Source organism: Megascapheus bottae, chromosome 22 (assembly GCF_031878675.1).
Source record: "Megascapheus bottae isolate mThoBot1 chromosome 22, mThoBot2.hap1, whole genome shotgun sequence".
In the NCBI taxonomy this organism is placed as follows: Eukaryota; Metazoa; Chordata; class Mammalia; order Rodentia; family Geomyidae; genus Megascapheus; species Megascapheus bottae.
In genome coordinates this window covers 1,981,157-2,009,145 of record NC_143530.1, presented here as the reverse complement: position 1 = coordinate 2,009,145, position 27,989 = coordinate 1,981,157, and the positions used below count along the sequence as shown (strand labels likewise).

Sequence of the window (27,989 nt, the reverse complement as noted above, 5' to 3'; positions counted from 1 at the left end):
TGTATCAGTCTATTTGAGTTTATTTCTCAGTCCTGCCTCTTCCACACTGTGTTCTCAGGAAGCCCCCCAGCCTCTGCTCTGCCTCTTCCACACTGTGTTCTCAGGAAGCCCCCAGCCTCTGCTCTGCCTCTTCCACACTGTGTTCTCAGGAAGCCCCCCAGCCTCTGCTCTGCCTGCCTTCATATTTATCTTCAAAGTGGAAATTATCGCAGTACCACCTGATTACAGTATTGTGAGGATAAGATAGACTAGTTTGTGTAAAGCACATAAAACAGTGCCTCACCTAGAACGGTTGCTTAGACTTTGCACTGCTAAAATATACAGAGTAAGCAACTGTTGATGCTGGCCTGATGTCACATCATGTTCTGTGCAGAACCACACAACTGTTGCAAGGTTCATGTAAAGGGTAGATCTTATTTCCAAGCACCCAGATGTGTCCTTTATTGCTCTAGTGAGTTTTCCTTTCTTCACCAAAGGCTTCTTCTTAAAATGCATTTTAAGAAGCAAACAACAAATACCAAGAGGTGCACCTCTCCTTTTTTGGGGGGAGGGCGGTCATGGGGCTTAAACTCAGCCTGGGCACTGTCCCTGAGTAATTCAGCTCAAGGCTACCGCCCTACCCCTGGAGCCACAGCGCCACTTCCCATTTTCTAGAGGTAAATTGGAGATAAGAGTCTCAGGTCCTTTTGTACCCAGGCTGGCTTTGAACCTTGATCCTCAGATCTCAGCTTCCTGAGTAGCTGGGATTACAGGCGTGAGCCACCAGGCCCGGCAACCTCTCCATTTTCTGTTGGGGAGTGGATGTCATTCAGAAAGGTACACCTGTGGGAAGCACGATTCATATGTTGCCATGGCCACTCAGCTCTTTCCTTGGCCTTCACGGAGGAAAACTAACATATACATGCGGTATAAAGCCGGAAAGCTGAACGCTCTCTATCACTTTCATCCCTGTATCCACGCATCCAGGCTTTCTTCTGTCTTCTCATCTCTCAATCTCTAGGGTCTGTCTGTTTTCCTAAAACAATTCCAAGTTCCCATTTTTCTGGTCTGCCTTAAACATTCTGGACGCATCTCAAAGTTGTATGCATTTCCTTAGCCCACTGCATTTCCTGTGGTTTCACATGATCGAGTCGTGATCTTTGTCACTGTGTCCCTCCAGTCTCCACCAACCCCTGTCAGTTCCATCTTTTGAAAAGAAATATTTTTAACTTTCTACCATCAGAAAACCTTTTAGCAAATAAATAATTATTTTAAGACAAATATGAGTTTATCTCATTGTCTCCTTTCATTAGCAAGTGTCCCAATTGGGTAAAGTAACTATAAGTCATTCTTTCCCAGTGAAATACACGTGAGAATTCATTGCAGAGCCCATTTATAATGCTGCTGGCTGAGCTGCTCTCGTCTATCCAAGAAGTCTTATATCTGTATTTGAAAGGAGAAAAGCAACCCAAATTCTTGCTTTAATGCTCTTACTCTTGAAATGATAATTACAACAGCCCAGAGAATATCTGTCACGTAATTACCAAGATCAAGTGAAAGAGGCAAGTGAAACGTTCACCTTGTGTCTTACTCGGTTTTATCCACCTTTTGTTGACATCTAGCTTTATGAATAAACTGTCGATGCTGGAGTGAGCAGGCAGGAAGAATGGCCCTTCTACTTGAAATGACTTTTTTCTTTTCACATCAACATTGTTATTCCTTTAGTCCTTTCTGTTTTTACTCACACACACACACATTCCTTTTGATGTCCACTTCTCCCCTGGTGTCTTGCACAGGAAACTCTGCCAAGCACAGGATTTATGGGCTTGTCTGCACCATTTCTCCAGAGCTGCCTGGGTATTTTCTGTGCAGAGAGGGGAACCTTTGCACCAGTGCCACTGCTCTAGTTACACCATTCGTTTCTGTCTCTTCCACAGTCGTCACAGGGGTCTGGGGTTTACTTCAGAAGATGAACCCTAATGCCCAAACTGGGGTGACTGTGTTACAGTTGACAGGAAACTCCACAAAAGTATGAATTCTTGACTCTGCGAGGGACTTCTCAGTTCAGAGCTTCTCCATTAGACTCGAGGGCCTCAAAGGAGGAACACTGATGAAGGCTCACTGCACTCCTAAACTGACATGTGGAATCGAAAGCACCTTTGTAGTTGTACAAAAATTACTATTCCAAAAGTAGATTTTACTTCCCACAAAATGCCATGTGTCTCCCATGATAACAAATGACTCCTCTATTGCCTTTTGATTCTCTAGTGACTCAGCAAGGAAGTGAACTTCATTATGGAAGATAATTTTAAAGGCAAATTATTTATATTGAGTGATTATGTGTCAGATTATAATTGTTCTTTAAAAATTTAGTAGCATCAATTAGTTGTCCAAAGAGATTTCATTTTATGGGTGCAATGTATCTTGATCACCATCAATCCATCCATCATTACTGAATTTTTATTCTCATAGAACTCCCGATTAGAGAGGGTTGGGGGGAAGTTGGGAACAGATGGGAGCCATGGTTAGCAGAAGGAACAAGGTCTGTTGTCTAGAACATGGCAGACTCGGGAAGCAATAACGTAGACTATGTTTCAGCTAGAGAAAGGACTTAGAACCATTTCCCACAAATACGTGACAAAGGCACAAGGAGGTAAGTGTGTTTGCATGATTGAACACTGCACTTGTATGCATGATAGCCACACAGATTCAACATTTTTATGTCAACCAAAACCTATCAAATGAGCAAAATGGACCACCACCCAATAAGTCCAGGAAGTGAAACGTTTACATTCAATCATCTATCTATTAGATGAAATAATAGAATTCATTAGACTTCGTCTTAAGTTGTTGGAGTTAGCTTTTAATGAAGATTATCCTCACAGGATTGTAATATGTGCAGTTGGCCCCAAGTGTTTAGAGACTTACTATCCTGGATTATTGAATCAGAAGGCATATTTTTTCCTGTGTACTCTAATAATCGTTAAAAGTAATTTCTTTATGGAAAAATACAGCTCCCAACATGTGCTTTCATACGTGTTTTTTTTTTTTTTGGAAGAAAAGAGTGTTCTTTGTGGAAAGATGTAATTACAATGTTTCATATTTGAATGACAAGAAAGAGAAGGCATTTTATTTGCCATGTTTTGTGTTTGTGATGTAACAGAATATCTATCCTAGATGTTTCCGCGCCTTTTCTCAAAGCTGTGGCATTTGAGATTGTAGATTAAGCAAGAGGAAACCTACCTCCTCTGCGATGGCAAAGGGTGAGTGAAGGAAGCGCAGAGAAGGAAGGGAGGGAGAGATACCGGACAGAGGCTGGGTCTGAGGCCGGCCTCCTCGCCCTCGCCTCGCTGCCTTCCCGGGACTGGGCTCTCCTCCCTCTGTCCCACGGCTTTCCACTCTGTCACTGGTCCCTTTCCACATTGGCTCCCCCACTACCACTCACTTCGTTTCTCATTTGTGTTAGAATCTAGTGCCTTTGTGGTTTGTATTGCTTATTCTATTGGCAGCGTCTTGCCTGGTATTACCATCCCGGGTTCACTCAGAATTGCCACGAGGGAGTACGAGTGAGTACACAAATGGGTTCAAAGCCAAAACGCACGGACGTTGTTACAAAGTATAAGCTAAAGACTGCTAGTGGCTTCCTTGAAAGGAGACTCCCTTTGTGAGATTTCTTCACGTTTTTAGCAAAGACGGAGACCCCATGGGGAGGCAGGACCCAGCAACGCCTCTGCCTCTTCCCTCTCGTGGAAGCTGGCAGCATGTAGATCTAGGGATGTGACACCCCTCTGCTAGAGTCCCCGTGGAGAACCCTGAACAGCAGGCCAGGCAAGCCAAGTGACCTCATGCGAGGTCACGAAGGCCTGGGCCAGCTCACACCCTCATCGCCTACACAAACCAAGAGGAGAGACTTAGCAGCTTCTGTGGTTTTCCTTCTTAATTCCATGTGAAGTCTAGCAGCCCTGAAGTTTAGAAGAGGACACAGCACCATTATTTATTCCTATCACAGACATTTATTGATGATCTGTTAGGTCCCGGGCCTCTCCTGGGGCTTGGCATGCCTTAGGAGCAAATCAAGACATAAAAGACCTCCCTGGTGCGTATTTCTATTTAGAAAAAAAGAAACAAAGCAAGAAAAGAAGTCATGACTAAATAAGACTATTGACAGCTGCTGGAAAGCAGAGGCGGGTGCCCTGTGGCCTGGCTGGCTCTCTTCTGACGAAGCAGGGAGCATCGCCCGAAGGCACAGTGTTTGGTCTGAGATCTGAGAAGAGGAGAGGGTGAGGGCTGCACTGGGCCTCCAGCGCCAGAGAGGTCTCCGTCCCCAAATCTGCCGGTGAAACGCGCTGTCTACCATGGCCAGGACGTCCATTTGAGCAGATACAGCACCAATGCCACTCAGGCTCTGGAGCTGGGCCAGGCCCCGCCTCGACCTGGGGCACAGACTGGCAGGCGTGGGGTTTGTTCCTAGGGCCAGCACGGGAGCTCTGGGCAGAAGCTGGTTCATCAGGAAGAACCTCTAACACAGACAAAAACTGAGTAGCAAAGGACAGTGGAGCCACTGCTGGCCCCTGCACTGTGGAGGCCGGGCAGGAGAGTCGTCAGAGTGCGGGAGTTCTAGGCCCGCCTGGGCAACAGGATGAGTTGGTGTCAGAAGGAAACATAACAAAAAGTAATTGACGGGGCCGGGAGTGTGGCCTAGTGGTAGAGTGCTTGCCTAGCATGCACGAAGACCCAAGTTCAATTCCTCGGTACCACATACATAGAAAAAAACCCGGAAGTGGTGCTGAGGCTCAGGTGGTAGAGCTCTAGCCTTGAGAAAGTCCAAGGACAGTGCTCAGGCCCTGAGCTCAAGCCCAGACTGACAAAAAAAGGCAGGGGGCAGGAGTTTGGCCTGGTGGTAGAGTGTTTGCCTAGCAGGTACAAAGAGTACCACATACATAGAAAAAGCCACAAGTGGCACTGTGGCTCACGTGGCAGAGCTCTAACCTTGAGAAAACCCAAGGACAGTGCTCAGGCCCTGAGCTCAAGCCCAGGACTGGCAAAAATAAATTTAAAAAATCACCTAAAAAATGAAGAATCCGTGCTGTCTCCTGGTGGCTCACACATGTGATCTTAGCTGCTCAGGAGGCTGAGAGCAGAGGTTTGCAGTTTAAAGTTAACCAAGGGGGGGGAAGTCTGTGAAACTCTCATTCTCCACTTCACCACCAGAAAGCTGGAGTGGAGCTGTGCTTCATGTGACAGAGGGCTAGCCTTGAACAAAAGAAACTCAGCAACAGTGCCCAACCCACAGTTCAAGACCCAGAACAGGCACCAAAAAGTAGACGGAGAATTGGCCAGCTGGAGGAGATGTGAGGTCACCTGGGGGCCTGGGGGCCCTTTGTCGTGAGGCAGCGTCCACTTGGAGAAAAATGGTTTTATAAGCTGTGGGCCCCTGGCAAGGTGTGGAGGAAGCTGGCACTTCTTAGGCACGGGACAATCAGTGTCTTCAGCGTGGTTGGGTGTGGACGGGGACATTGGGTGTGTGTGAGGCCAGCTCCTCAGGTAGCCTCTCCTCCGCAGAAGCAGAGGCTGCATCAGGGGCTGGGGGCTCCTCAGAGGTGCCTCTGTGAGGGGCCGGGAGGGGGCAGTGCAGCCGGGAAGGCTGGCTGGGCCAAGGCCTGTGGAGGTTCAGGGGGAGGGCACTGGGGCCCAGAGAGCCAGCTGGTCTACACGGGAGACACACGACAAGCAGCCACTGGCAGAGAGACCCAGGCGGCTGAGAGCAACAACTTGTTATCACCAGAATTCAATGAAAGCCAGCGTAGGCGTTTTATCTTTGCAAATCGAGGCTCTGAATTAGGAACGTTTGGTTCGTTGTTAGCACAATGGCCCATCAAACCTTGAAATACAATTACCTATTTTTTCAAGTGTCTCCTACACGTGGATCCACATCTGATATTGTCATTACTTCGTTTAATGTGCAAAAAACACCAGTTTGATTTTTTTTCTTATTTAAGCCCTTATGACAAGACAAGTTTAAAGCAGGTCTTTTAAAAACAGATTTTGGTGAATTTTTCAGAAGTCTTGCACGCCCAAGAACGTATTTTCTGTACAGTATTTCAAAGACAATTGAGTGTTTATCAGATTCTAAATGCTGTCCTAGAATTCTGTGGTAGTATTAAACATTTTCTCCCATATTTGCAAGAAGTCTCACTCTTTGACTTGCTGAGAACAGCTGGCCGTGTCTGGCTTTCCTATAGGCTTCTTTGTAATCAATAAACACGGCACCTGGTTCGTGGTCTGAGGTTGGAGTAAAGGCACTGGCCTTGGTGTAGAGTAGAGCTGGGAATAAGAAAGGAAAACAAAGCCTTCCAAACAGAGACGCACCTGGAGGACCTGACTGCCGGTGAGAAGAGCAGAGCCGACAGTAGGCAGAGGACAGAAGTGCAAAGATGTATGAAATTGGAAAATCTTGATATAAAGCCATTTATTTTCTATTCCATTGTATCATGTGAAGAGAAAGGGGATACCCAGCAGCATTACCTTTGGTGAAGAAGCAGGTGTTTGCTCCATGTTGGACTAGACCCACACCATACTGTGCACAGTCAACAAGGCTTTGCTGCAGCCCTAAGCAGCTGACCTCAAGTGAGAGGAAGAGAACACCCCGCATGTTTCCTTGCCAGCTCCTGTTTCCATTCCTTCAATGCTGTTGCAACATAGATTCCTGGGAGCTGGTGGCATGAGTTGTGAAGCTGGTACCTTAGGCAGTGAGGCAGTCGCTGAGAAAGGGGCGGTGCTTGTGGTGAAACGGGCAGAACATGTCGGGAAAGGTGGGGGAAGACTCCACCATGGGGTCGAGGTTGTCCTCAAGGGGAGAAATCCTACAGCCTCACTCACAGCATGTATGGGAGAAGGCCCAGGGTAAGTGTGGTCTAGCGTGGGAGTTTTTGGGCATCGATCTCTTGTGAGTATCAGAGGAGGAGTTTTAAGTAGTTGTCCAGTGGAGTTGCCATTCACCAAAGCAGTTGACGAATGCAGCATGTCTTTAATGAAAGTATTGCCGCAATGATTTCTCATGCCTCTCTGTGAGAGGTAATTTTAAGGACGTTGTACCCTAACTCCACTAGTCCCCCGTTACATCCTGGGGAGAACCAAGTCTGAGGTGAACGCATGTTTGTTCCTATTCCATCTGAGCATTCCATTTCATGCGCCCCCCTTCTGACCATAGGATAGTGTCTTTCCAGTTCTGTTCCTTCAAGAGAAGCGGCACTGTGCTCTTCCAGGCTTGTGACTCGGAGCCGACGGGCCAGGCCACCTGTTGTCATTCACACTCCCCAGAAGCCTTGCACAGCCAGCCCGGGCCTATGTCAAACTTACTTGAATGCGGACGAGGGGAAGATTTTTATACCATGCTTTATTGCTCTCTCCACTTGGCACCTTTATGGCCCACCTTTATGGCATCGCAAAAGTGGGAGTCAGCAGAGATTTTGGCAATTTCCCGACATTTTCCCCGGTGCTTTCCCGATTCCTTGCTCACTGTAAAGTGTGTGTGTGTGGGGGGGGAGACCAGAAATGCTCAGATCTCTGCTCCTCCAGCTCATCTTTTCATTCCCCGTCACTTCCTTCTCTGTCTTTTTGTGATTTCTCCCTTTCTTCGGATGGTGAAACCCTTCAATATCTTCCGACGTCCCGTCTCCCTTTTGTCCATCCGTCACAATGGCATTTGAAGATGGAGTCAGGCATCTCCTTGCCTGCTGATGCCTTTGGTGACTCCTCGGTGAGAAGGAGGACTCGAATCCCACACGCAGCCACACTGGGTGTCTCCTGAGCGGCTTTCCCGGCTACGCCCGCCACCCCTGGCCCACTCCGGGCCCCGCGTGGGGCTCTCTTGACTTTGCTGTGTGGCTTCTCCTTGTATAGAAATCTGGGCAGGCCTCCCCTGCCCTCTCCCGGCCCCTTCCTCAGGCATCTATCCCCATGCCACATCTTCTCCACAGCAAGGCCTCTGACAACTGTCACCCAGCTCTGGTGGTGGCCGCCCACGTGCCCTGCGATCTTGAGTCAGTTCGACCTCTTGGTGCTTTAGTTGTAGGCACAGCGGGATACAACGTGTATGAAAAGAAAGTGGAGCCTGCACTGCCGGCGTGTGGGAATCGGAGGCAGGTAGTCGACAGGTTTAAGGAAAACCTGGATGCGGTTGTAAATTTCAGACCAGCCTGGGCTCCATTTGACATAGTGAGACATATCTCACAATAATAGAAGCGCCAGAATGAACAGATGCGTACAATCCTTCATGTCCCTGCCTTGTGATTTAGTAGGAGGAGCCCCAGAAGATAGTATATAACAAAAGGGCACACCTATTGTGTTAAAAGAACATTAAGTAGAAGAAAGCATTCCAAAGCCATATATAAATAACGCAGGGCTTCATTATTACTTAAGGTCAGTTATTTTCTGTTTTGTTGATTAGCTAATAGAAACATTGTTTCAACAGGAAGGATTATAATGAAATGGATTTAACTGACTGCGTCTGTGTGGGGCGGAAAGAAGGGGTATCGGGGTGGCCGTTTTGGGTTTGGGAGATGTTAGCAGCTGTGACTTCCCTCAGTATGATTAGAAGAGCAGGAGGCCGAGCTTGGCATTGAACGCACTGTGGCCATCCCGTAACACTGTGTCAGGTGACCCTCCCATACCGAGGACTCTGCCGTGCAGAAGGCCGGGTCCTGAGTCTCCTGTCTGAACACTGGAAGGGGTTTGAGCCCGGCTCACAGACTGCGTGAGCCGAGTGCTTTCAGCCTGTCATGGAGTGCGTCCACGTCCCTCCCTGACTCCGCTTCTTCCTCACACAAGTCTGTAAAGCCAAGGTGTGGGCAGCTAGAAACCCAGATGCGATGAGACACAGGGGGTTAGAGTTGGGAGTGGAGTGGAAGGGCTGAGATTTAATGTGGCTGCAACTCTAAATAGAAGCAAGCTCCGTTCCTCCAAGTCTACAAGAGCAGAGCCCGAGGAAACAACGCTGGGGTCTCCTCGCCCAGCGGCTGGAGTCCTCCCTGCCCAGCGGCTGGGGTCCTCCCCGCCCAGCAGCTGGGGTCCTCAGCGGCTGGAGTCCTCCCTGCCCATCGGCTGGGGTCTCCCCACCCAGCGGCTGGGGTCCTCTCCGCCCAGCGGCTGGCCTCCTTGGCCTTGCTCTGGAGAATGTGAAGGGAGTTGAGGGTCAGGCAGGCCATGTCCCCATCGTGCCTGGGACACTAGCGGAAACCAGGAGGTGCTCTCGCAGCCCTCACTTGTGATGACCCTGAAGTTGGAGCGAGGTGCCCATGCTGTCCCCCTGCCTGGCCGTCCCTGGCACGCGAATGCCTTTCCTCTATCTTAGTAGGTTTAGGTGTTCAGAAGACTCACTCAGGAATAAAAATCCCCACAGAAGAAAGCCACCTCCCTCGTGCTGATGTCCCATTAGGTGTAAGTTACGTTACAAGAATGCCTCCTCATGGGGGCCGGGAGTGTGGCCTAGTGGTTAAAGTGCTTGCCTTGCATGCACAAAGACCCGGGTTCAATTCCTCAGCACCACATACATAGAAAAAAAAGCTAGAAGTGGTGCTGAGGCTCACGTGGTAGAGCTCTAACCTTGAGAAAGTCCAAGGACAGTGCTCAGGCCCTGAGCTCAAGCCCAAGACTGGCAAAAAAAATTAAAAAAAAAGAATGTCGCCTCATGGGACTGCAGCGGCTCTGAGCCCTGCATGCTCGGAGGAGGTTGTCATTCACAGACTGCACAGCGGCTCGCGCTCCTCTGGTCTATCTACATCTATTATGGTCCAAACGTGATGCGACGGTTCGACTTTTGAACTTTCTTATTGCAGGCCTGCATGGAAGGTTTGTTACATAAGTCTAACTTCATTTCCTCCCGGGGAAACCTGCCAGTATGTTGTAACAAATCATGAAATGAATAATTAACAGCAGTCCCCATCACAGGATAAACTTTATGTGACACGAGAATGAAAAAAAAATAGGCTCATTCTGCAAATACCATCTCCCCAAATACTTCCCCTGTTGGTTAATGGCAATCAAATCTTGATGTTTATATTTGGCAGAATCTCCTATTTTCTGTGCTAATACACCATCATCTAATAATCATCATCTATCTACTTACGTATCTGTTTCTCCTCATCCTCCTGGCTACCTCTCGGGCGTCTTTCCTATGAAGCCAAGTCATGCAATGATGACCATTCCTGAACTCGAAACCTATGATTCCAAAGAGGTAAATATAAGACCTGGCTGGAGACCTCTTATTTACTATCACACCATGCTGACAGTAGAAGTAATTGCATTTCCTTTGGAGCCATGTTTCTCAGTCACGCGGTGATGCAAGGACTGTGACGGGTGGTCGGAGCGTCAGCTTCTCCTCCGAGCCCCGATTGCTGCGTTGCTGTGTGGGCCATGTGATGAGGTTCTGTGCGTGAAGCACGTGGCACGCCACCTCCACCTCGCAGTGTGTGTGCATGCAGCCGTGCCAACACCGGCGTCCTTGATGGCTAGCGGGTCCTGCTGTGTCTGGAACAGGTGCCGAGTCTGAGCACAGAGGACGCAGGAGCTCAGGACAGAGGCCATGACTGCTTCCTTCTTGGCCCATCCACACCTCTACCAGTGGATGTTTTTTTGTCTGGTATGTCACACACAGACTGAGGCGCATCCAGTTCAACCTTGGCCTCTGAAGTTCGTGGGAATGCTCACTACTTTTCATATAGTCAGAGAAAAAAAGCTAAATTTAAAAATCAAGCCTTTATTTAATGATTTTTAAATCAATGCTACACCAAACAAAGAGAAAACCTGCATAGAAAAAAAATCCTGTGCATGGTTTAATTATGTACTCACAGAGAGAAAGGATAACTGAACTGTGTGTCCTCTTCCTCCCGTCAGATAGCATAGAAAAGGCAAGAAAAAGTAAAATTTTCAAGGACTGCCATTTAGAAGAGAGTGAGATTATACATGTGTTTTAGATCATTTTGCCAGGCAAAGTAAATGGACAGTGAATTGAAGATGCTTCACCTCCATTTATTGGCAATCTGGGAAAATCAACCCAATTATTTGTCTTTGAAAACAGATAATCAAGCCAACAGAAAAAGAAAATCAAAGCCAAAGAAATTGCCACTGCCACTATTTTCAGTTACCAGACAGTGGGTTATATATTCTTGTCCAGTGGCTTGAAGTTATAACACGGGCTGTATCTTGTGGTAGATTAATTTTGAAAGATCTCTGTAGAGCATCACTGCAATTTCCTGAGTAAGGTCCGGTCCTCTCTGCTTTCCTTGGCCTTCTGCGCCCTCTGGGTCTGGGCCCAGACCTGGGCGTGAGCGGCATCTATTGGAATCAAGGCATGGTAGACAGTGCTTCACGTATGTTTCTATGACACGTGCACGGCAGGTGCATGGCTGTTTATGAACTCTCACGGACATGGGTGGCTCCCCACATAATCGCTTGACCAACTAAGTCTCAACGCCACGTGACCGACTGCCACTGAGTACACCAAGGTGGGTGTGGGCCTTTGTCACCAGCTGAGAGCATGCTCTCTGCCTGCCACAGACGATTGGTTATTCTGATGAAAATCGCATTCCAGTAGCAGTGAGCAGTCCTCATGGTGCTATGAAGAACACAGCACGTGGGAACCTTGTGAGTTCAGCCTGGGACATGGCTGAACCCCGAGATGTGGATGTCAGGCTGGAGACTGGGGTAGGAGCACCCTGGCTTGGCCCCGGCTGCCTGCTGCCTGCTGCCCCAGCCTGGTTCCGTCTCACATGGAGGCGGTTGTTTTCCCAAACATGATTAGACAGATGGACTGGATTTTGGCCTCTCAGACTCACTAGTTAACACAGTTAAGAATTGACTACTAATTGCCCTTAAAAACACATGGCAGCTGGGCGCGGTGGCTCACGCCTGTCCTCCTAGCTGCTCAGGAGGCTGAGATCTGAGGATCGAGGTTCAAAGCCATCCCGGGTACAAAGGGACCCGAGACTCTCATCTCCAGATAACTTCTAGAAAACCAGAAGTAGCGCTGTAGCTCAAGGGGAGGGTGGTAGCCTTGAGCTGAAGGGCTTAGGGACAGCACTCAGGCCCAGAGTTCAAGCCTCATGACTGACCAAACCACACGGTCGTAAAATTCTTCTGCTTCCACCTTTTTATTTGCTTACTCTCATGGTGGTGCTCGTGATTTACCCCTATCTCGGTCTCACACTTGATTTCCACTGAGCTACGTCCTCACTCCTTCTCATGCCTTATCCCTTGTCTGCATATTCTGACAAGCATCCAAGCACCGAAAGGTTGACAACATTACAATTCTGATAGCAAGATTTATATATATAGATATAGATATAGATATATGGTAGAGGCTGAAGTTAGCGCCTTATCCTATCTGAGAAATAGAAGCTAGGGATATTATAGGCCTGGCGTATTTACACATAAAGGGGATGTTTTATTCATGTCCTGGAAAGCCTTTTCTAGGTCTTTTAAAATAACTTATGAATGGTTTAAAGAGAGAAAAATATTTGCACTGGCAAATGGTCAAAGGAAAAAAAAAGGGAAATGTCTGTCTGTCTAGTCCACAGTGAGTTTGAAGCGCTGCTTCAGCATCATTCTATCTCCTGAGTGGCTGCAGAGCCCTCCAGGTGGAATCTGGGTCTGTCACCAGACTGGTCAAATCCAGCACCAGTCTCCTTTGTCTTTTGCTTTCAAGAACTCAGGTGGATCTACTATAGAAGTGGTGGACGTTTTGACAAAGTAGGGCTCTCTCCTTGAATGTCATGTCAACCGCAAGCTGTAGTGAGTCGCAGGAAGGAGGAAGAGGAGGAGGAGGAGGAGGAGGCACAGGCAGAGAAGGAGGAGGAGGAGGAGGGGAGGAGGAGGGAGGGCCTGGAAGACCTGTAACTCCTCTGCTTGTACCTTGTGAAGATGACTTTTCTAAGACCAGCAGTCAAAGCCATAGGAGCAGGGTTAATACAGAATTTAGAGCGCAGGTCTTCTGGGATCACGTGGCTTTGATGCTGGTCAAGGCTGGTTAGCTGGTGGTTTTCATCATGGTGTCTCTGTTGGGCTTTAATTGGTGGGTGTCTTCTAGATTCTGACATAGAAATAATAAATTTAAGTGCCAAGCCTGAGATGTTTACACCAAAGTCAGTAGTTAAATACATATAGAAAATCCACTTAAAATCTACCAGAAAAAGGAAAACAGCATGTAATAATAGGAGGAATACATTTCCTGGAAAAAAATATATATACAGGCATATGTAGACATGTTGCTTTCATTTGGCAGGAAAAAATATGTATATGTGCTTTTTTACTTTAAAAGGGACTCTAAAAACCAATTTATACAGCACATTCCTTTGAAAAGTGCTTTTGGTAATATTTGGCTTAATGTTTCACAAGACTTAACTCACTTATTAACTAGAGCTGGAATTTGACTCTTCCAAGTTTTCAAAGCGTCTTAAGTTCATCCCTACTTGTCTTAAACAAGTAAGTGATAAAATACCGAATCTTAACTGTCAGCGTGCTAGCCCATGAATTTACTTAACGATCTTTAACTGGATTAAATGTTTATCTTTGCTTCTCTTGGGTTATTTCATTCTGGACCTATGTTAAGATCAGCCGGGAATGTAAGAAACTCATTAAAATGCCCGAAACGGTGGCTCTGTCTGCCATGGCCCGCTCAGTCGCTCTCAGCCAGTTACAGAACCGTGGTAACAGATAAACAACACCGGGAGCAGCTGCTGGGCTCCGGAGGAGCTGAGCCACAGGGCTGGTTGGCCGGCATGGCGGCAGGCGTGAGCGGGGTGTTCTGCTGAGACGGGCTGACGGATTGATTCATGCGATGATAAGAATTTCAATCCCTGGGGAACATGGAGGGCACTCTGCACGTGACCTGCACACGTGTGTGCAGTATTGTTTAAGACTTTCTGGTGACTGTTCGCCATCTCACAAAGCCACACACCGTGGATGCTTATGCCTGACTGGGACAAGGTGCCCAGCTCGAGCCCAGCACTAAAAGTGAGCAGGAAACACTGACAAACAAAGACACACTCTGGGGTTTTGTGGACTTGGGTGTGACATTGAATCTTCTTGAATCTTAACTTCATTTTCTTTAAAATGGAATGAAAGGATTCTGATGGGCACTCACATTAAGATGTACGCCGCATTCACTGTATAAAATACATGGGGAAGGGGTTACACAAGGAGGAAGAATTATTTAAATCTCTTGTACAGCTGTGGGGTGTTAGTGCTCTCAATGAAGTCTTTCTGCCTTTGGTTGTTTATTTGTAGTACTTTTGTTTGTTGGAGAAATAAAAGACACAAGCTAGTGGCTTGATCCTTCCCTTCTTTCAAGTAACGTCTTGGGATTGTCCTGGATGATGGAAGATAGTGTACTGTCGGCCACTTACGCCATGTCTGAGGACGGTCAGGACCGCACAGTACCAAGGGAGCTGCCTCCTCCCCGCAAAGCTTTTCCCTTCTTCTTCTCCTTTTCCTCTCCTCCTTCTCCCTCTCCTTCGCCTCTCTTTCCTCCTCCTTTCTTCTTCCTCCCCCTCCCTTCTTCCTCTTCTTTCTTCACCTTCTCCTACTTCACCTTCTACCTCTTCTTCCTCCTCTTCCTCCTCTCCTTCTACCTCTTCTTCCTCCTCCTCCTCCTCCTCCTCCTCCTCCTCCTCCTGGTTTATTGTAAAGCAGCACAGGATAAATACATCCATATTCACTGAGCGGCTTGGCTTTCGGCTAGGTGTCACCAGGTCTCTCTTCTGCCTTCCTATACATGAGCCATGTTGGTTGTGGTGCCACTGCAGCCTTTTGCTCCTTCACCCCGCAGTCTGGCACAGGACATAGCAGAGGGAGTTGCCGACAAGGTGTCAAGGAGGCCCCTGGTTCTCCAGCAGTCATTTTGGAGAGGTCCATCGTCAGCCACGAGTGGGCACTGGGAAATAGAAAGTTCTGGTCCCTTCGCATCCCAGTCTCCTCTATCACAGTGTTCTATCAGAGCAATGCTAGGGAGGAAATTTCTCCTGTCTCCTCTCCAGTGCTTTCCTTTGCCCGCTCTGACTTCACACCACGAAACCCGTCCTCACCCAGGGAGACTGTCCTTATCTGTTCCAGACAGTGTCATCCGATCACATGGGGACACACAGAGCCAGGACGAATATAGAAATTACTGGAATTGCTCCCCTACTGCAGAGCAGCATTAGGAAGGCAAGAAAAAAAGGCAATCTTTAAAGCAAAAGTAGGACTGGAAAGGTGGCTCAGGCAGCAAGCACAAAGTTCCTAGCTTGCTTCGCTGTACTGCACAGAGGAAAACAAAACAAAACAAAAAACAACAAAAAAAGAGAGAGAAGCCAAGCACTCTCCGTGGTTCTCCATCTGACAAGAGCTGGGCCTGGCTCCCGTTCCTTTCGTTCCTTTCCATTTCTTGCTGGAGGTTAGCCATCAGGTTTTAGGGAACGGAGTCAGTGTGAGAGGAAAGGTAAGGCGGCCTCTGGTCATGTGAGTAGTGGAGAGTGGGGGGGGGTGGGCCACGAGGGGCGGCTGCTCCCCAGGGCACGTGGGGGCTCCAGGCCCCTGAGGTCCTTGGAAGGAGGCCAGGATGCTCCCCCCTCCCCCCGCCCAAGGCCTCAGAAGGAAGCTGCACTGCTGGGCTGGCCAGGATCCCAGGATGAGGTGAAAGCGTTGCTCACCCTCTCCAACTCCATTCCTCATAGCAAGGAAGCAGATACCAAAGTGACAGAAATTAAACCTGTCCTGCCAGAAACCATTTCACATGAAATATATGTTCAAAATACGAATGCATGCTCTTCTGAGTCTTTTTCTGATTGTTCTCTCCCTCTCCACCAACCTGCTCATTCTGTCTTGTTTTGCAGCAATGAAGTCGGAGCAGAAGTCCAGGCGCACGCAGGCTTGCTGGAACGTTCTAGAAGGCTGGTGCTAACCAGTTGCTAGATTTAACATTTGTTTTCTTGCTTCAGAAGGAGTGCTCTTGTCCTGAACTACAGTGCAGCATTGCATACACAAGACTCAAAAGCTTTCCGCAGGTATAGAACAAACAACTCGGCAACCTTACTAAACCCAGAGCAGGAGAGATTTAGCCATCGCTTCTCGCTCCACGGTTTAAGCCTTTAATACCTTCCACTAAGCTGGGAGCAATACTAACGCCTCCTCCATGTCCTGGCCAAAATAAAGCTGAGTCATGTGCAAAGACAGAATGGCTGGGATTGTTTATCAAAACAATGCATACAGCACTGACAGAATGCCAGGCTATATGTTCCTTTTGCTTCACTGTTTACATGTCTGAAAAAAGAAAGAAAAACAAAACAAAACCCCAAACAAAACAAAAACCCCCATTAACATCTTTCTGAAAGGGTCCCGGCCTGATTTTCACGGGTCCATTCAGCAAATGGTGAATGTGACAAATACTGGCGCGTGACTAGGTTTTCAGGCCACTGGAGTGCACTGTGTCGGGGCTGGATGGATGGAGGGTCCGGAGAGCGCGCCTCTGCCTGTGGCCACGTGAGTCCTGTTTCCTGAATGATGTGTCCTGAGAATCTTGGGAAAGGCAAAGGCCTCAGACAAGGCACGCGACGGCAAGCTGCCCTCCGGTGGGTCTGCTGGCACCTGCACACCAGCCATGTCCCACCTGAGCCAGCTGCCGTCCCAGCTCCCCACGTCATTTCCCTCCCTCCTCTGGAAAGCTCAGAGGAGTGGAAAATTCCACAGACTGAACAGGGACTGACCTCTGGGGACAAAGCGGTTTTACTCCCGGTTCTCGCCCCCGAGCCATCTCTCCACCAGGGCTCTCTTCACAGCCGACACCCTGCCCCCAAGAGTTTCTCTCCTGCAGAAGAGTAATGGAATCCTTCCCTCTCCAACATCCACGCGGGAAGTTTCCATGATCATCTTGTGCCTATACAGTTCTTAATCAGGCGCTCCGCTCACCTGTCCCTCTTCCGACAGCTACCTCGTCAGGAAGGACGGATGGACTCCTCTTAGCATTCATTGTGCTCCTGTCCTGCACCCGTCAGCAGCCCAAGTGCTTCACACGATCGGAATGCACGTTCACAGATCCCTACCCGGCGGGTCATTCTCTCAGTAGACCTTTCATGACTGTAAGAACAGATTCCTCACGGGGAATCAAACCAGGAGCTGGCAGGGGCAGAAATCCAGGTGACCTAAGACCAGTCTGTTTACTCATTCATTCACTCATTCATTTTTTAAGCTCATAGGTGACCTTTGAGTTGGTCATACTCCCCAATTACAGCAGACTGCGGTCGTAAGTGTGACTGTATTTCCTCTGTGTACACCTGTGCGTGATTATTAGTTCTAGTTCCCCCTCTCCTGCAGTAGGCGATCGTGCTTATGTGGTAATGTTCTGGGGCTTGAACTCAGGGCCTGGGCACTGTCCTTGGACACTTCTTTGATTAAAGCTAGCCCTCTACCACTTGAGCCACAGCTCCAGTTCTGGCTTTTTCTCTGTATGTGGTATGGAGGAATCGAACCCAGGGCTTCGTGCATGCTGGGTGAGCACTCTACCACCAGGTGATGCTCCAGGCCCATATTCCTCTTTTTAAATCAAATGTTCTCATTGTTATTATAAAGGTGATCTGCGGAGGGGTGACCTTCAGCTAAGTCAGTCGTGAGAACGTTTCTGTTTGGACAGTGTCCCCCTCCCCCGCCCTCTCCCGGGCCTTCCCCTGTCCCCACCCCAGTTGTATAGTTTACTTTCAGTGGGGTGTCCAGCGAGCCCCTGCATTGGTTCAGCCTTCGCCCCTCCATTTCTTATCCTCCCAATGACAGGCAAACAAGTAAGATGAAAAGAAAAGGGGGTACGCCCTCTTATTTCCATTTCCTGGAATCAATATGGCAAGTACGATTTTCTCTGATCAGAGGCCTTCATCCTTTGTATATGTGTTTTGGAGACAAGCCTGTGCTTTCTTTTCATTGTCAGGGTAGTGTAGAGAGGGGCTACAGTTGTGCTCATCAGGTAATAGGTGCATTACTTCTCACACATTGCTACCTCTTCTCCTGTTTTTGTCCCCATTTCCTCTCCTTACCCCTCCCAATCATCTTTGTTCCCTTCTTTCTTCTATACGTTCTGCCTATGTATTTAATGAACGCAAACGGCATTTCACATATTCTTTGTTCACTCGGCACGGTATTTTCAAAGCTCTGCACGCACTGACACTCTGGGACTCTGGTTCCTCGAGGGGTTCTGAGGCCTCCCATCCTAGTTTATCCTCTGCCTCTCTGTTGTTCGTCTCTGCCACAATCCATGGTGATGGGTTCCCACGTGCACCTGCTCGTGGATCATCATCAGAATATCTAGGAAATACATGCCCAGGACTGGAATTGATTGATCCTCAAGACTTCACACACACAGGGCTGTCTAGAATAGGTGCAAAGGCCTTGTTGTCCCAACGCCCAGCTCTGCTTGGAACGACTCAGCTTTAAAGCAGTCGGCTATCCTGCTACTACGCAGCTCTCCAGATGGGATGAGCACTTGATTGTGTCGACTTCTCCTCCTGCCGTCTACACATTCTCCAAGGTGTGTGGTCCACTGCTTGTGTGTCATGGAGATATCGTGACATAACAACAGAAGGAGCGAAACACTTTGACTTCTGCTGGCCTCGTAGTCCTCTGGGTTCTGAGGAGCTGATGTCACGACGGTGCCTCTCTGCAGGCAGGAAGGAAAGGAGCCCTGGGTGGGGTACGGCCTTCTGAGGAATGCACCAAGTGAGCCATTCCCTGCAGCTCAGCCAAACTGCCTCGGTTTCTAGAACCTTCCAAAGTAGCGCCAGCAGCTGGAGAGTAGGCATTCGACACATGAGTCTGTCAGGGGTATTTCACATTGAAACTATAACACTCGTGAACCCTGCAACGCATTGCAAGCTTCCATCAAGTATTGTTGTATTTATTTCATTGGTAAAGTGTTTTTTTATTAAAGAATTTATTAACATTAATTTTTACAACCTATTTCAAATGACATGTTTAACAAACAGGCCAGGAGTTTGGCCTAGTGGTTAAAGTGCTTGCCTAGCATGCATGAAGACCCGGGTTCGATTCCTTGGTACCACATACATAGAAAAAAGCCAGAAGTGGTGCTGAGGCTCAAGTGGTAGAGCTCTAGCCTTGAGAAAGTCCAAGGACAGTGCTCAGGCCCTGAGCCCAAGCCCAGGACTGGCAAAAAAAAAAAAAAACTTGATGAAAACAAACAAGTATTTAAGAATGGAATCTCTATATACAACCACTGGCACTTAGATTTTAGAACATAATTAAAATTAGGCTAGGGGTTTGTATATCATAGATACATATTAATTTATGAAATAAAACATTATGTCTATAGAGTCATAGGTTTTTATGTCTATGTAGTTGTGTTTATATTTGCAATACCATGTTCATAGCATTGGGTATGCAACTATTGAGTCCTCGCTCTTGTACTGTTTGGATCTAATAGCCACATATTAAGGATACCATGTGCCTTTTGTCCAGAAAGTATTTTTTAATTGAATCACCACATTGGTAAATTATAAACCTAGTAGGATGCCTTTTGATCCTCCTGCTATGTTATACACACACACACACACACACACACACACACACACACACACACACACGTCCCTGGACATGGTGTTTTAATTTATTTGTTTTGTATTTCAGCAAAGCTTAGTCTTGAGAGCATGAAGACAGGACAGAAAGTGCTTGTTTGTTTTCGTTTTGGTTTGGTGGCTTGGTGGGTCTAGCGTCTCATGCTCTGAGCTTCACTGTAATCATGGCAGTCTTTCAGGGCGGAGGCAGCGTGGACTAGACAGACACTGGGGCTCTATGTCCTTCCCGGTTCCCCGGAAAGCTGCCTCTGAGTGAAGGATTTAGTGTAGATCATTTATTTCAGATGTGATCGCCACAAAACCACCGAGGAGCATGCGAGGACGTGAGCTGTGGAAGGGGAAGAAGCCACTGATGCTCAGACGGGTACGTGGGACGCAAGGCTGACGAGTGCCCGCCACGACCAAAGGGACGCAGACGGGAGGGGCCTGGCGTCCTCCCTCGAATGCTGGTGGTTTCCATGGACACGGCCAGGACTGCCTCTGTGTAAAGCATTTTTACTTCTCTGAGCCATCATTTTATTGTGGAATTTTAATTTCAGGAAAATGGATGGTGTATTGAATAGTGTTCTTTGTTGTTTGTGACGTGAAGAACAGGAAGGAAGAGCTGATGGAAAGCTAATGTAACAAGAGAATATTTTTGAGAATTGTATCAATTGGGTTAGCAGAAATGTTTTCCAGTACAGATGGGAACAAAAACTTCCTTTAACCAGAATGCTGCTCATTTCCACCTTTGAACACTTTATCTTCTAGAAATGAAATCGACTGAGTATGAGATGAGAGCTTGATCTGTAAGAGGGAAAGATTGTTTTGCTTAGAACAAGCCCAGAGGCCCTAGAATAATCAATTAGTAATTAAGAAACATTTTTTACTTTCTTCAAAATATATTGAATTCTGGGGCTATTTCCCATGACATACTGGTAAATTAAATATTATATTCCCCCAATGCTTTGAAATATACTATTCTCAGTTTATCAGACTAGGAATCAATTTTATTTTATGTCTAATGAACACACTTTAATATTTTTTAGGTTATCTAATGTTACATAATGGTTTCTTCTTCCTTTTTTCTCAGTTGCTCTCCAACCATTAAAGCACCTGAGCCCAGATTTCCTTTCACTGAGAGCTCTGGAGTCTAAGTTAAAAAATATGGTACTATCCAAAAGACAGTAGAAGCTTCATGAATAATGTGCAAAAAGGAAAGAACAAACCATTGAAAATTTCCAGGGGCTACAGATTGCAACTCTGCAGTGCTGAGCAGAATGTCTAAAATAAAAACAGTAGATGACTCAACATAAAAGCAAACTCTGTGCAACATTTAGCCAAAAGTATGTTTTGTGAGATGGCTTAGGGTGGAAGAAGTTCAGATAACAATGTGAAATGAGACAGGAAAGTGTTTCTCACAAGGCTTAGGGAATGTGTTCAAGCCTGAATGGAGTTTAATCACCCAAGGGAGAAAGGATTCCAGAGAGTCTGCTATATCTGCTATGAGGTCAGAGTTGAATCTTCTAAGCCAGAACCAGTCAAGGTAAAGAGCGAGTAGCACATGGAGAAATTTTAAAGTTAACAGCCCGTGTCTCTTTTCAGATAAACAGAGATTTAGGAAAAATTCTTGACCCATGTTGCTTACTAGTAGAGAAAGAAGCAGACGTGGACAAAGGTGGAAAAGGCCGGGCTCTGGATTTTCTTAAACGGGTTCTCGGTTGTAAGAACATTAGAAAAGCTCAACATAATTTGAGAAATTACACCACAAAGGACTCATGCTTTTCTGAATGATTCTGTGTTAAACTAGTGGTCCTAGGGTGGGTTAGGCTTTTACTGAAAATGTGTTCTTACTGCTGAGAGCTGAGGAGACAATGAAATACAAGATGGGATCCAATAACACACTATTCAATTAGATTATAGCTCCCTCTGTTCTTGGAATGAGCTATTACGATGGATATGTCTTGGGTCTCCCTTCTAGGATCTTTTCTCTAGGTTCATTCCCTCTGCAAACTGCTTCTTAATTTTTATGCCACTGCTTTAATATCTCTTTCTCTGTCTTCTCACTGCCAATCCAGGAAGCTCACTGAATTCCCTCTATAAAAGTAGTTTCCATCCTTAGAAGCTCCATAGTGGGCCAAACAAGTCATTATTGGAACAGACTATCCAAAAAAGTCATCAGAACCAGCTCTTCTTCTTGCTCTGTAGCAAAGGGATCATCACAAAACTTGAGAATCATCACCACAAAGAAGTGAAAACCAAACCACAAGGACTTCAAGGCTGGCCCGAGGCTGTCAGCACTGCTGCGTGAGGAGCGGCCTAGAAGCCCGCTGTCTTCCTAGCCGGGCATTCCCTCACCATCAGGTTCTCCGCCCTGCAACTCGAGTTAGGACCAGATCCCGGGCTCTGAGCTGCACGTCCCCAAGGGGCTGACTCCTTGGTTTTATACTCCTTTACCCTCCTCAATTATTGATTAGTGCTGGGAGTTTGGCCTCGTGGTAGAGTGCTTGCCTAGCATACACGAAGACCGGGGTTCGATTCTTCAGTACCACATACATAGAAAAAGCTGGAAGTGGTGCTGAGGCTCAAGTGGTAGAGTTTCTAGCCTTGAGAAAGTCCAAGGACCGTGCTCAGGCCCTGAGCTCAAGCCCAGGATTGGCAAAAAATATTTGTTCATTTTGGCCAGGAGTGTGGCCTAATGGTAGAGTGCTTGCCTAGCATGCACAAAGACCCAGGTTTGATTCCTTGGTACCACATACATAGAAAAAAGCCAGAAATGGTGCTGTGGCTCAAGTGGTAGAGCGCTAGCTTTGAAAAAGTCCAAAAACAGTACCCAGGCACTGAGTTCAAGCCCCAGGACTGGCAATAATAATAATAATAATAGTATCGATTAGCAAGACGTTGACTTACAAACCGTGGTTGAAGGTAAATCTGCATTTTCTACCATGCTGTAAAAGCAGACAGGAATGTTGAAGGAAGCACTACAAAATGCTGATGAGTAAGGAAGCACTTGACTTCTTGGGGAAAAAAAAAACCAAAACACCCATGCTCATGAAATTTTCAGTTTCTATTGATTCCCTTTTCAAGAGTTCTACATATTTTAGCAAATTTAAATGGAACAGAATATATGAGAATGACCCTGCATATCATTTGGGAATCCTAAGTCATTCTTATTATGTAAGATACATTTTTAGGGTCATTAAAATAGTATACACCAGGCAATTTCCTAAGTAAGGGCTTGAGCTCTACAATTAACAGAGGATAAAGATGGAAGCCTTGCAGGGGACTGAGTTTTTCTGGCGGCTCATGTGCCGTGTCCATTTGTGCCTAGAGCAGGGACTAAGTGAGGCCTTGACGCTCTGTGCTCTGGACAAGCGTCTGTGCCTCCAGCTGCCTTACAAGAGAGAGCTTCAGATGTTTCCTACACAGAGAGGCCCCGTTCCCTGTTCCTATCACCCCTGACACAACCACAGTGAGGGTGGCACGTGGAATGTGCGGCCGATCTGGCCTTTGCCTCTGGTGGTGTCACAGCTCACCAGATTTAGACCCGGGCACAGGGGCCGGGAAGGAAGAAAAATGAGCAGATTCACTGTCCTGGTCAGTCTTTCCTCTTCAATCCCAAAACACTCTTCCAGACTCTGAGTACCACAACTTCTCAATAGAACACACAGGAACATGTGCACACAGGCACACACACACTTCTTCCTCACATATATGTGTGTGTTAACTCAAATGGGCACACTTTCTATACTTCATGCTTACCAGCTGATTTCAAGTAGTATTTTGTTATTTTGAAAGCTCAAGGCTAGACTTCTAACACATATTCATAAACACTGGCATGTGCCTGCAAGCAAGCTGTCGGAGAAGTCAGCTATTAGAGGCTGAGAGAATCCATTCTGATCAGAACAGAAAAATCTGACATCCTTCTTCCCAGCCTCCCTCCATCACGCAGGCTGTTTCTGTCACGATGGCAACACGCTTTCTTGCTCATGGCCTCTTGAGCTCTGATATCCAGATCTTACTGCAGATGCATTAACATCTCTGCCTGAAGAGATGCAGGTGAGCTCTCAGGAAGCTTTCTCTCCTGAGCATGTGCATTCTCCTCAAAGACCATTCACTGGGAATGTCTACGCCGACGAGGTCTCTCGGCGTGTGGCGTCTGTGTGCTCTGTGCTCTGTCCTTCGGGGCCCTGAGTGCTGGGGACAGACTGGGCAGGGTCTGTGCTATCCTGCCAGCAGCAGCAGCACAGCCGGACCTCCCTCCCAGGCCCCGCGCACACGGCTCCTTCCCCAGGATAAGTCACCTGTTACACCACGGAACGCGGCTCAACAAGGCCAGAGAGATTAAGACGACATCACATTTCTTCTTTGCATACAAAGAAATAAAACTGTAGGTCAATAGCAGATCAGAAGACTGGAAAACTCACAAATCATAGGTGGAAATAATACTAAACAGAGAATCAAAGAAGACATGAAGGGACATTCGGAGACATCTTGAGATAAACAAAAGGGAAACATGACACACCGACATTACGAGATGAAGCAAAAGCAGCCCTAAGATGGAAAGTTATGGTGATGAATGTCTTCATTATAAAAGACAAAACATCTCAAATGAATGGTATGACAGTACATTTCAAGTAGCTGAAAAAGGGACAAATTACCAGATATCGTAAGAAATTAACCCTGGACAAAAATAAAGAGAATAGAGAAAAGAAAAGCAATAGGAAAAAGACAATGAATCAAATAGTTGCTTATTTGAAAGGACATGGCCAAAATCTTAATCTCCAAAAAAGAAGGGAGATTCAAATGAACACAATCAGGAGAAAAAAATTACATATAAAAATAGTATATGCCAATGTGTTCAATACCCAGAAGTATACAAACCAGTAAGTCTGGATCATGGTGAAAGGTAAACTTTGGTCAGACCCATTATTAGGAAGCCTAATAAATTAATTATTAAATAATTCTGTCCAACAAAGAAAAGTCCAAGATTCACTGGTGAGTTTTACCAGACTATAAAGAAGAATTAACGATAGTTCTCAAACTCTAGCCAACAAAAATAAATGAATTCATGGAAGGAACTCTTCCAGACTTGTTGGTATCATATTAGCCTTACCTCCCGTCTCATCAATGCATAGTCTAGAGAAAGTCACTGCAAGAGAGGGAAGCTTAGGACTCTACCCCGATGATTCAGATTTAAAAATGCTAATGAAATGCTGTCAAACTAAATTCAATGGTCCATTAAAGGATCATATACCACGACCATGTTCAATTCATCTCTGGACTGCAAGGATGTGTTAACGTTGGAAATTCAATCAACGTGATACGCTACACTAGCAGAAAAAAGGCATGAAAATCACATAATCATCTCAATACGTTAAAAAATATTGATTAAATTTAACACATCCTTTCATGATGAAACGACTTAACAAACTAGACGGAGAATGAAATTGCCTTCAAAGAACAAAGACCATATTTCCGTAGCCCGGAGCTAACACCATACTAAATGGTTAAAAAAACAAAGAAAAGCAGAGGTTTATTAAGACAAAGCAATGTCATAGTACACTTTGGGAGCAGGCAACTTCAAGATGCAGTGCCTGCCCAAAAGGTCTTAAGACTTTGAGCTCTCCTTGCTCATTTCCCTGGAGATGAGACTGCGCTGCTGTTGGGAGCCCCAGCGGTGTCAGGAGCCGTTCCGTCCCTATCAGCTCTCTGTTAGTCTCGGTCCTCAGGCCTCCTCTGCCTGACTTGGATGTCAGTGGGTGTCACACGTGGAGAAGTCGTCCAGGGGGGAGACTGTGACTAGTAAACCAGTGTTGATAGATTAGTACTGGTGCCCAGTCTCTCACTGGTGGCATCAGCTGAGTCTCATGGCAGCCCGCGGCCACAGCCCGAGGAGCCGGCCTCCGCTGCTCAGCCCCTGGGCCAGCTGGCCGCCCCAGGCTGGAAGCATGAGAGACTCGGGGTTGACAAGGCCTGGCGCTTCCCAGCAAGGTGTCCCTGGGACATTTAGAAGAGCAAACTGCACGAGGAACCCGAGAGCCTTCGAATCAGTGATGGCGTCCTGTGGGGTTTGAGGCCATGAGCTGGGGAAGGGCTTCGAGCAGGACGTCAGGTCAAGGCGCTGATGATTGTGGCTCTAAAGATCGCTGTGGCTGCCGAGCAGGAAACAAACCTGGGCTGAGAGCGCGGGAGGCAGGCAGAGGCCTTCAGGAGCTGGCCCAGTCCAGGCGGGGAGGAGAGCGGAGAGCCTGCAGTTCGTGGGCAGGGGCTGGGGGGCCTCGGGGCTGAGCGCTATCCCCGCAGCACTGCGGGGGACGCAGAGAACTGATGGTGTCTGCAAGTCACATCTAGCCTGTTTGCAGGTGTGGCTCAGGGGAGCGCCTCTTCTCTAGGCATGACCATGGGCCCTCCTCTCCTGCGGGGAGCTTTCCTCACCTGCACAGGACGCCAGGGAGGGCCTCAGGACGAAGGTCTTCATGAGCTGTCTTTAAGTGCCATTAATATATTTGTCCTCTGAGTGCAGCAAAGTGCTTGGCACATATTTGAAGCCCAGTATATTTTTAAGCTGACATTTCTATTCATGTACATTAATTAGACAAAGAGCTTCACTGTAATGTTTCCATACATGCAGATAGATTGTACACTAGTACAGCCTTATTTCTTCTTCTTCTTATCCCTCTTGCTTTTGCTTACAGATTTTTTGTCAGTTGTGGGGCTTGGACTCTGGGCCTGGGCATTGTCCCTGAGCTCTTCAGCACCCTTGAGTCACAGCACCACTTCTGGTTTTTTGGTGGTTAATTGGAGATAAGAGTCTCATGGAGGCTGGGAGTGTGGCCTAGTGGTAGAGTGCTTGCCTAGCATACACGAATACCCGGATTCGATTCCTCGGTACCACATACATAGAAAAAAAAGCCAGAAATGGTGCTGAGGCTCAAGTGGTAGAGCTCTAGCCTTGAGAAAATCCAAGGACAGTGCTCAGGCCCTGAGCCCAAGCCCAGGACTGGCAAAAAAAAAAAAAAAAAAAAAAAAAAGAGTCTCATGGACTTTAGTGACTTTAATGCCCATACTGGCTTTGAACCATGATTCTCTCAGATTTCAGTCTCCTGAGTAGCAAGGATTACAGGTGTGAGCCACCACGCCCAGCTGTTGTTTACAGTTATTAATGGATTTAATTCTTCCATTTCAGTGCATGGCTCACACCTCACACTCCCTCCATTTTCCCTTCCTCTTACCACTGTTTTTCTCCCCAAAGACCAATTTATATAACTCACATTTTTTATATTTGTAAATATAGATTCCTCATATGAGAAATGTGGTATTTCTATTATTAGGACAAGAAAGTGAGTGAGTGAAACTGACTTTCCTCAGAGCACTACAGCCCAAGTGTGCTTTCATATTCAAGTGCCTCTTGTGAAATCAAGCACTAATTAAACATTGTTATTGGCTCTAGAAGTCACACTTTTGCATGCTCCATTATTTCCTGTTTAATGCTATTGAACACAGAATTTTGCTGTGAAGGAAAACTTCTTGCTCACGTATGCAATATCCCCTCTGATGACCTGTACTTTCCCCCCAGGAAGTTGTCGGCTGCTCTGTCTTACCATTGTGTATTCCTGTTTTTCTCTTTGGGGTTTGCCATTACTCAGTTTTCCTGGCTTCTCCCAAGCCCACCATGAGGCAAAGAATTGGCAGCATGTTGAACCAGAGCAGAAGCCGGTGGGAGGAGCCACGGGGTTTGCGTCACTGCCTCTTCTTTTGGATTAAAAGGACATGTCACCTTGGAAGCGTCTGTTGGTGGTTGGTGGGGAACAGTGTCTCCAGGATGCCTCCATCTGGAGAGACACCAGCCACCCCGCGCTTCCCCTCTGGATGGGATGTCAGCAGGGAAATGTGGGATGAACAGAAGACAAGAGGCAAGAGGAACCCAAAGTTCCTGTTTGATATTAATGAGAAATAAAAGGCTTGGAGCAAAATTGCTAAAAGCTGGGACCGGGGCCAGCATCCCAAACCATTATCATTTGGAAAAGCATTGGAAGCTTTTCTTTTGTACTTCGTTGAGCTAGCTCTTCTTGTCTCCCAGCGTTCTCAGCCATACCTCACTGGAGAAACAGGCAAGTTTCCCCCGAGTTGCCACACCATTCTTCATTCTTCCCTCCCTGCCAGCTCTCCCAGCCCCCTGTCATGCTCTGAGGAGTCACAGAATTGGGAAAAGATGGGACAATCGTCTCCAAGGTGTGGGCTGAGCTCTGGCTTTAGACACCAAGCCAGGTGAAGCCTTGGACAGAAGGGCAGATGGGGGCAGGCGGGGACGGGATGTGTGCTGTCTGAGTTTGGGGTCCAACATGGTGTAACCTGGCTTGCTCAGGAGGCTTTGCCCTGCCTCTGCCACAACTGAAACGGACAGTCATTAGAATCTCCACCATC

At 47.1% G+C, this 27,989-nt stretch overlaps 1 protein-coding gene across 1 annotated transcript in view; it reads left to right on the top strand.

Annotated features, from left to right (window-relative positions):
* The window catches only part of Mlip (muscular LMNA interacting protein), a gene marked incomplete at its 5' end in the record, with an annotated part of 133,809 nt that extends 117,370 nt beyond the window's left edge, over positions 1–16,439 (top strand). Inside the window, one exon of the mRNA XM_090356510.1 lies at positions 15,951–16,439. Within this exon, the coding sequence (XP_090212636.1) occupies positions 15,951–16,022 (72 nt within the window). The remainder of the gene's footprint in view (positions 1–15,950) is intronic.
* Between the last annotated feature and the right edge of the window lie 11,550 nt (positions 16,440–27,989).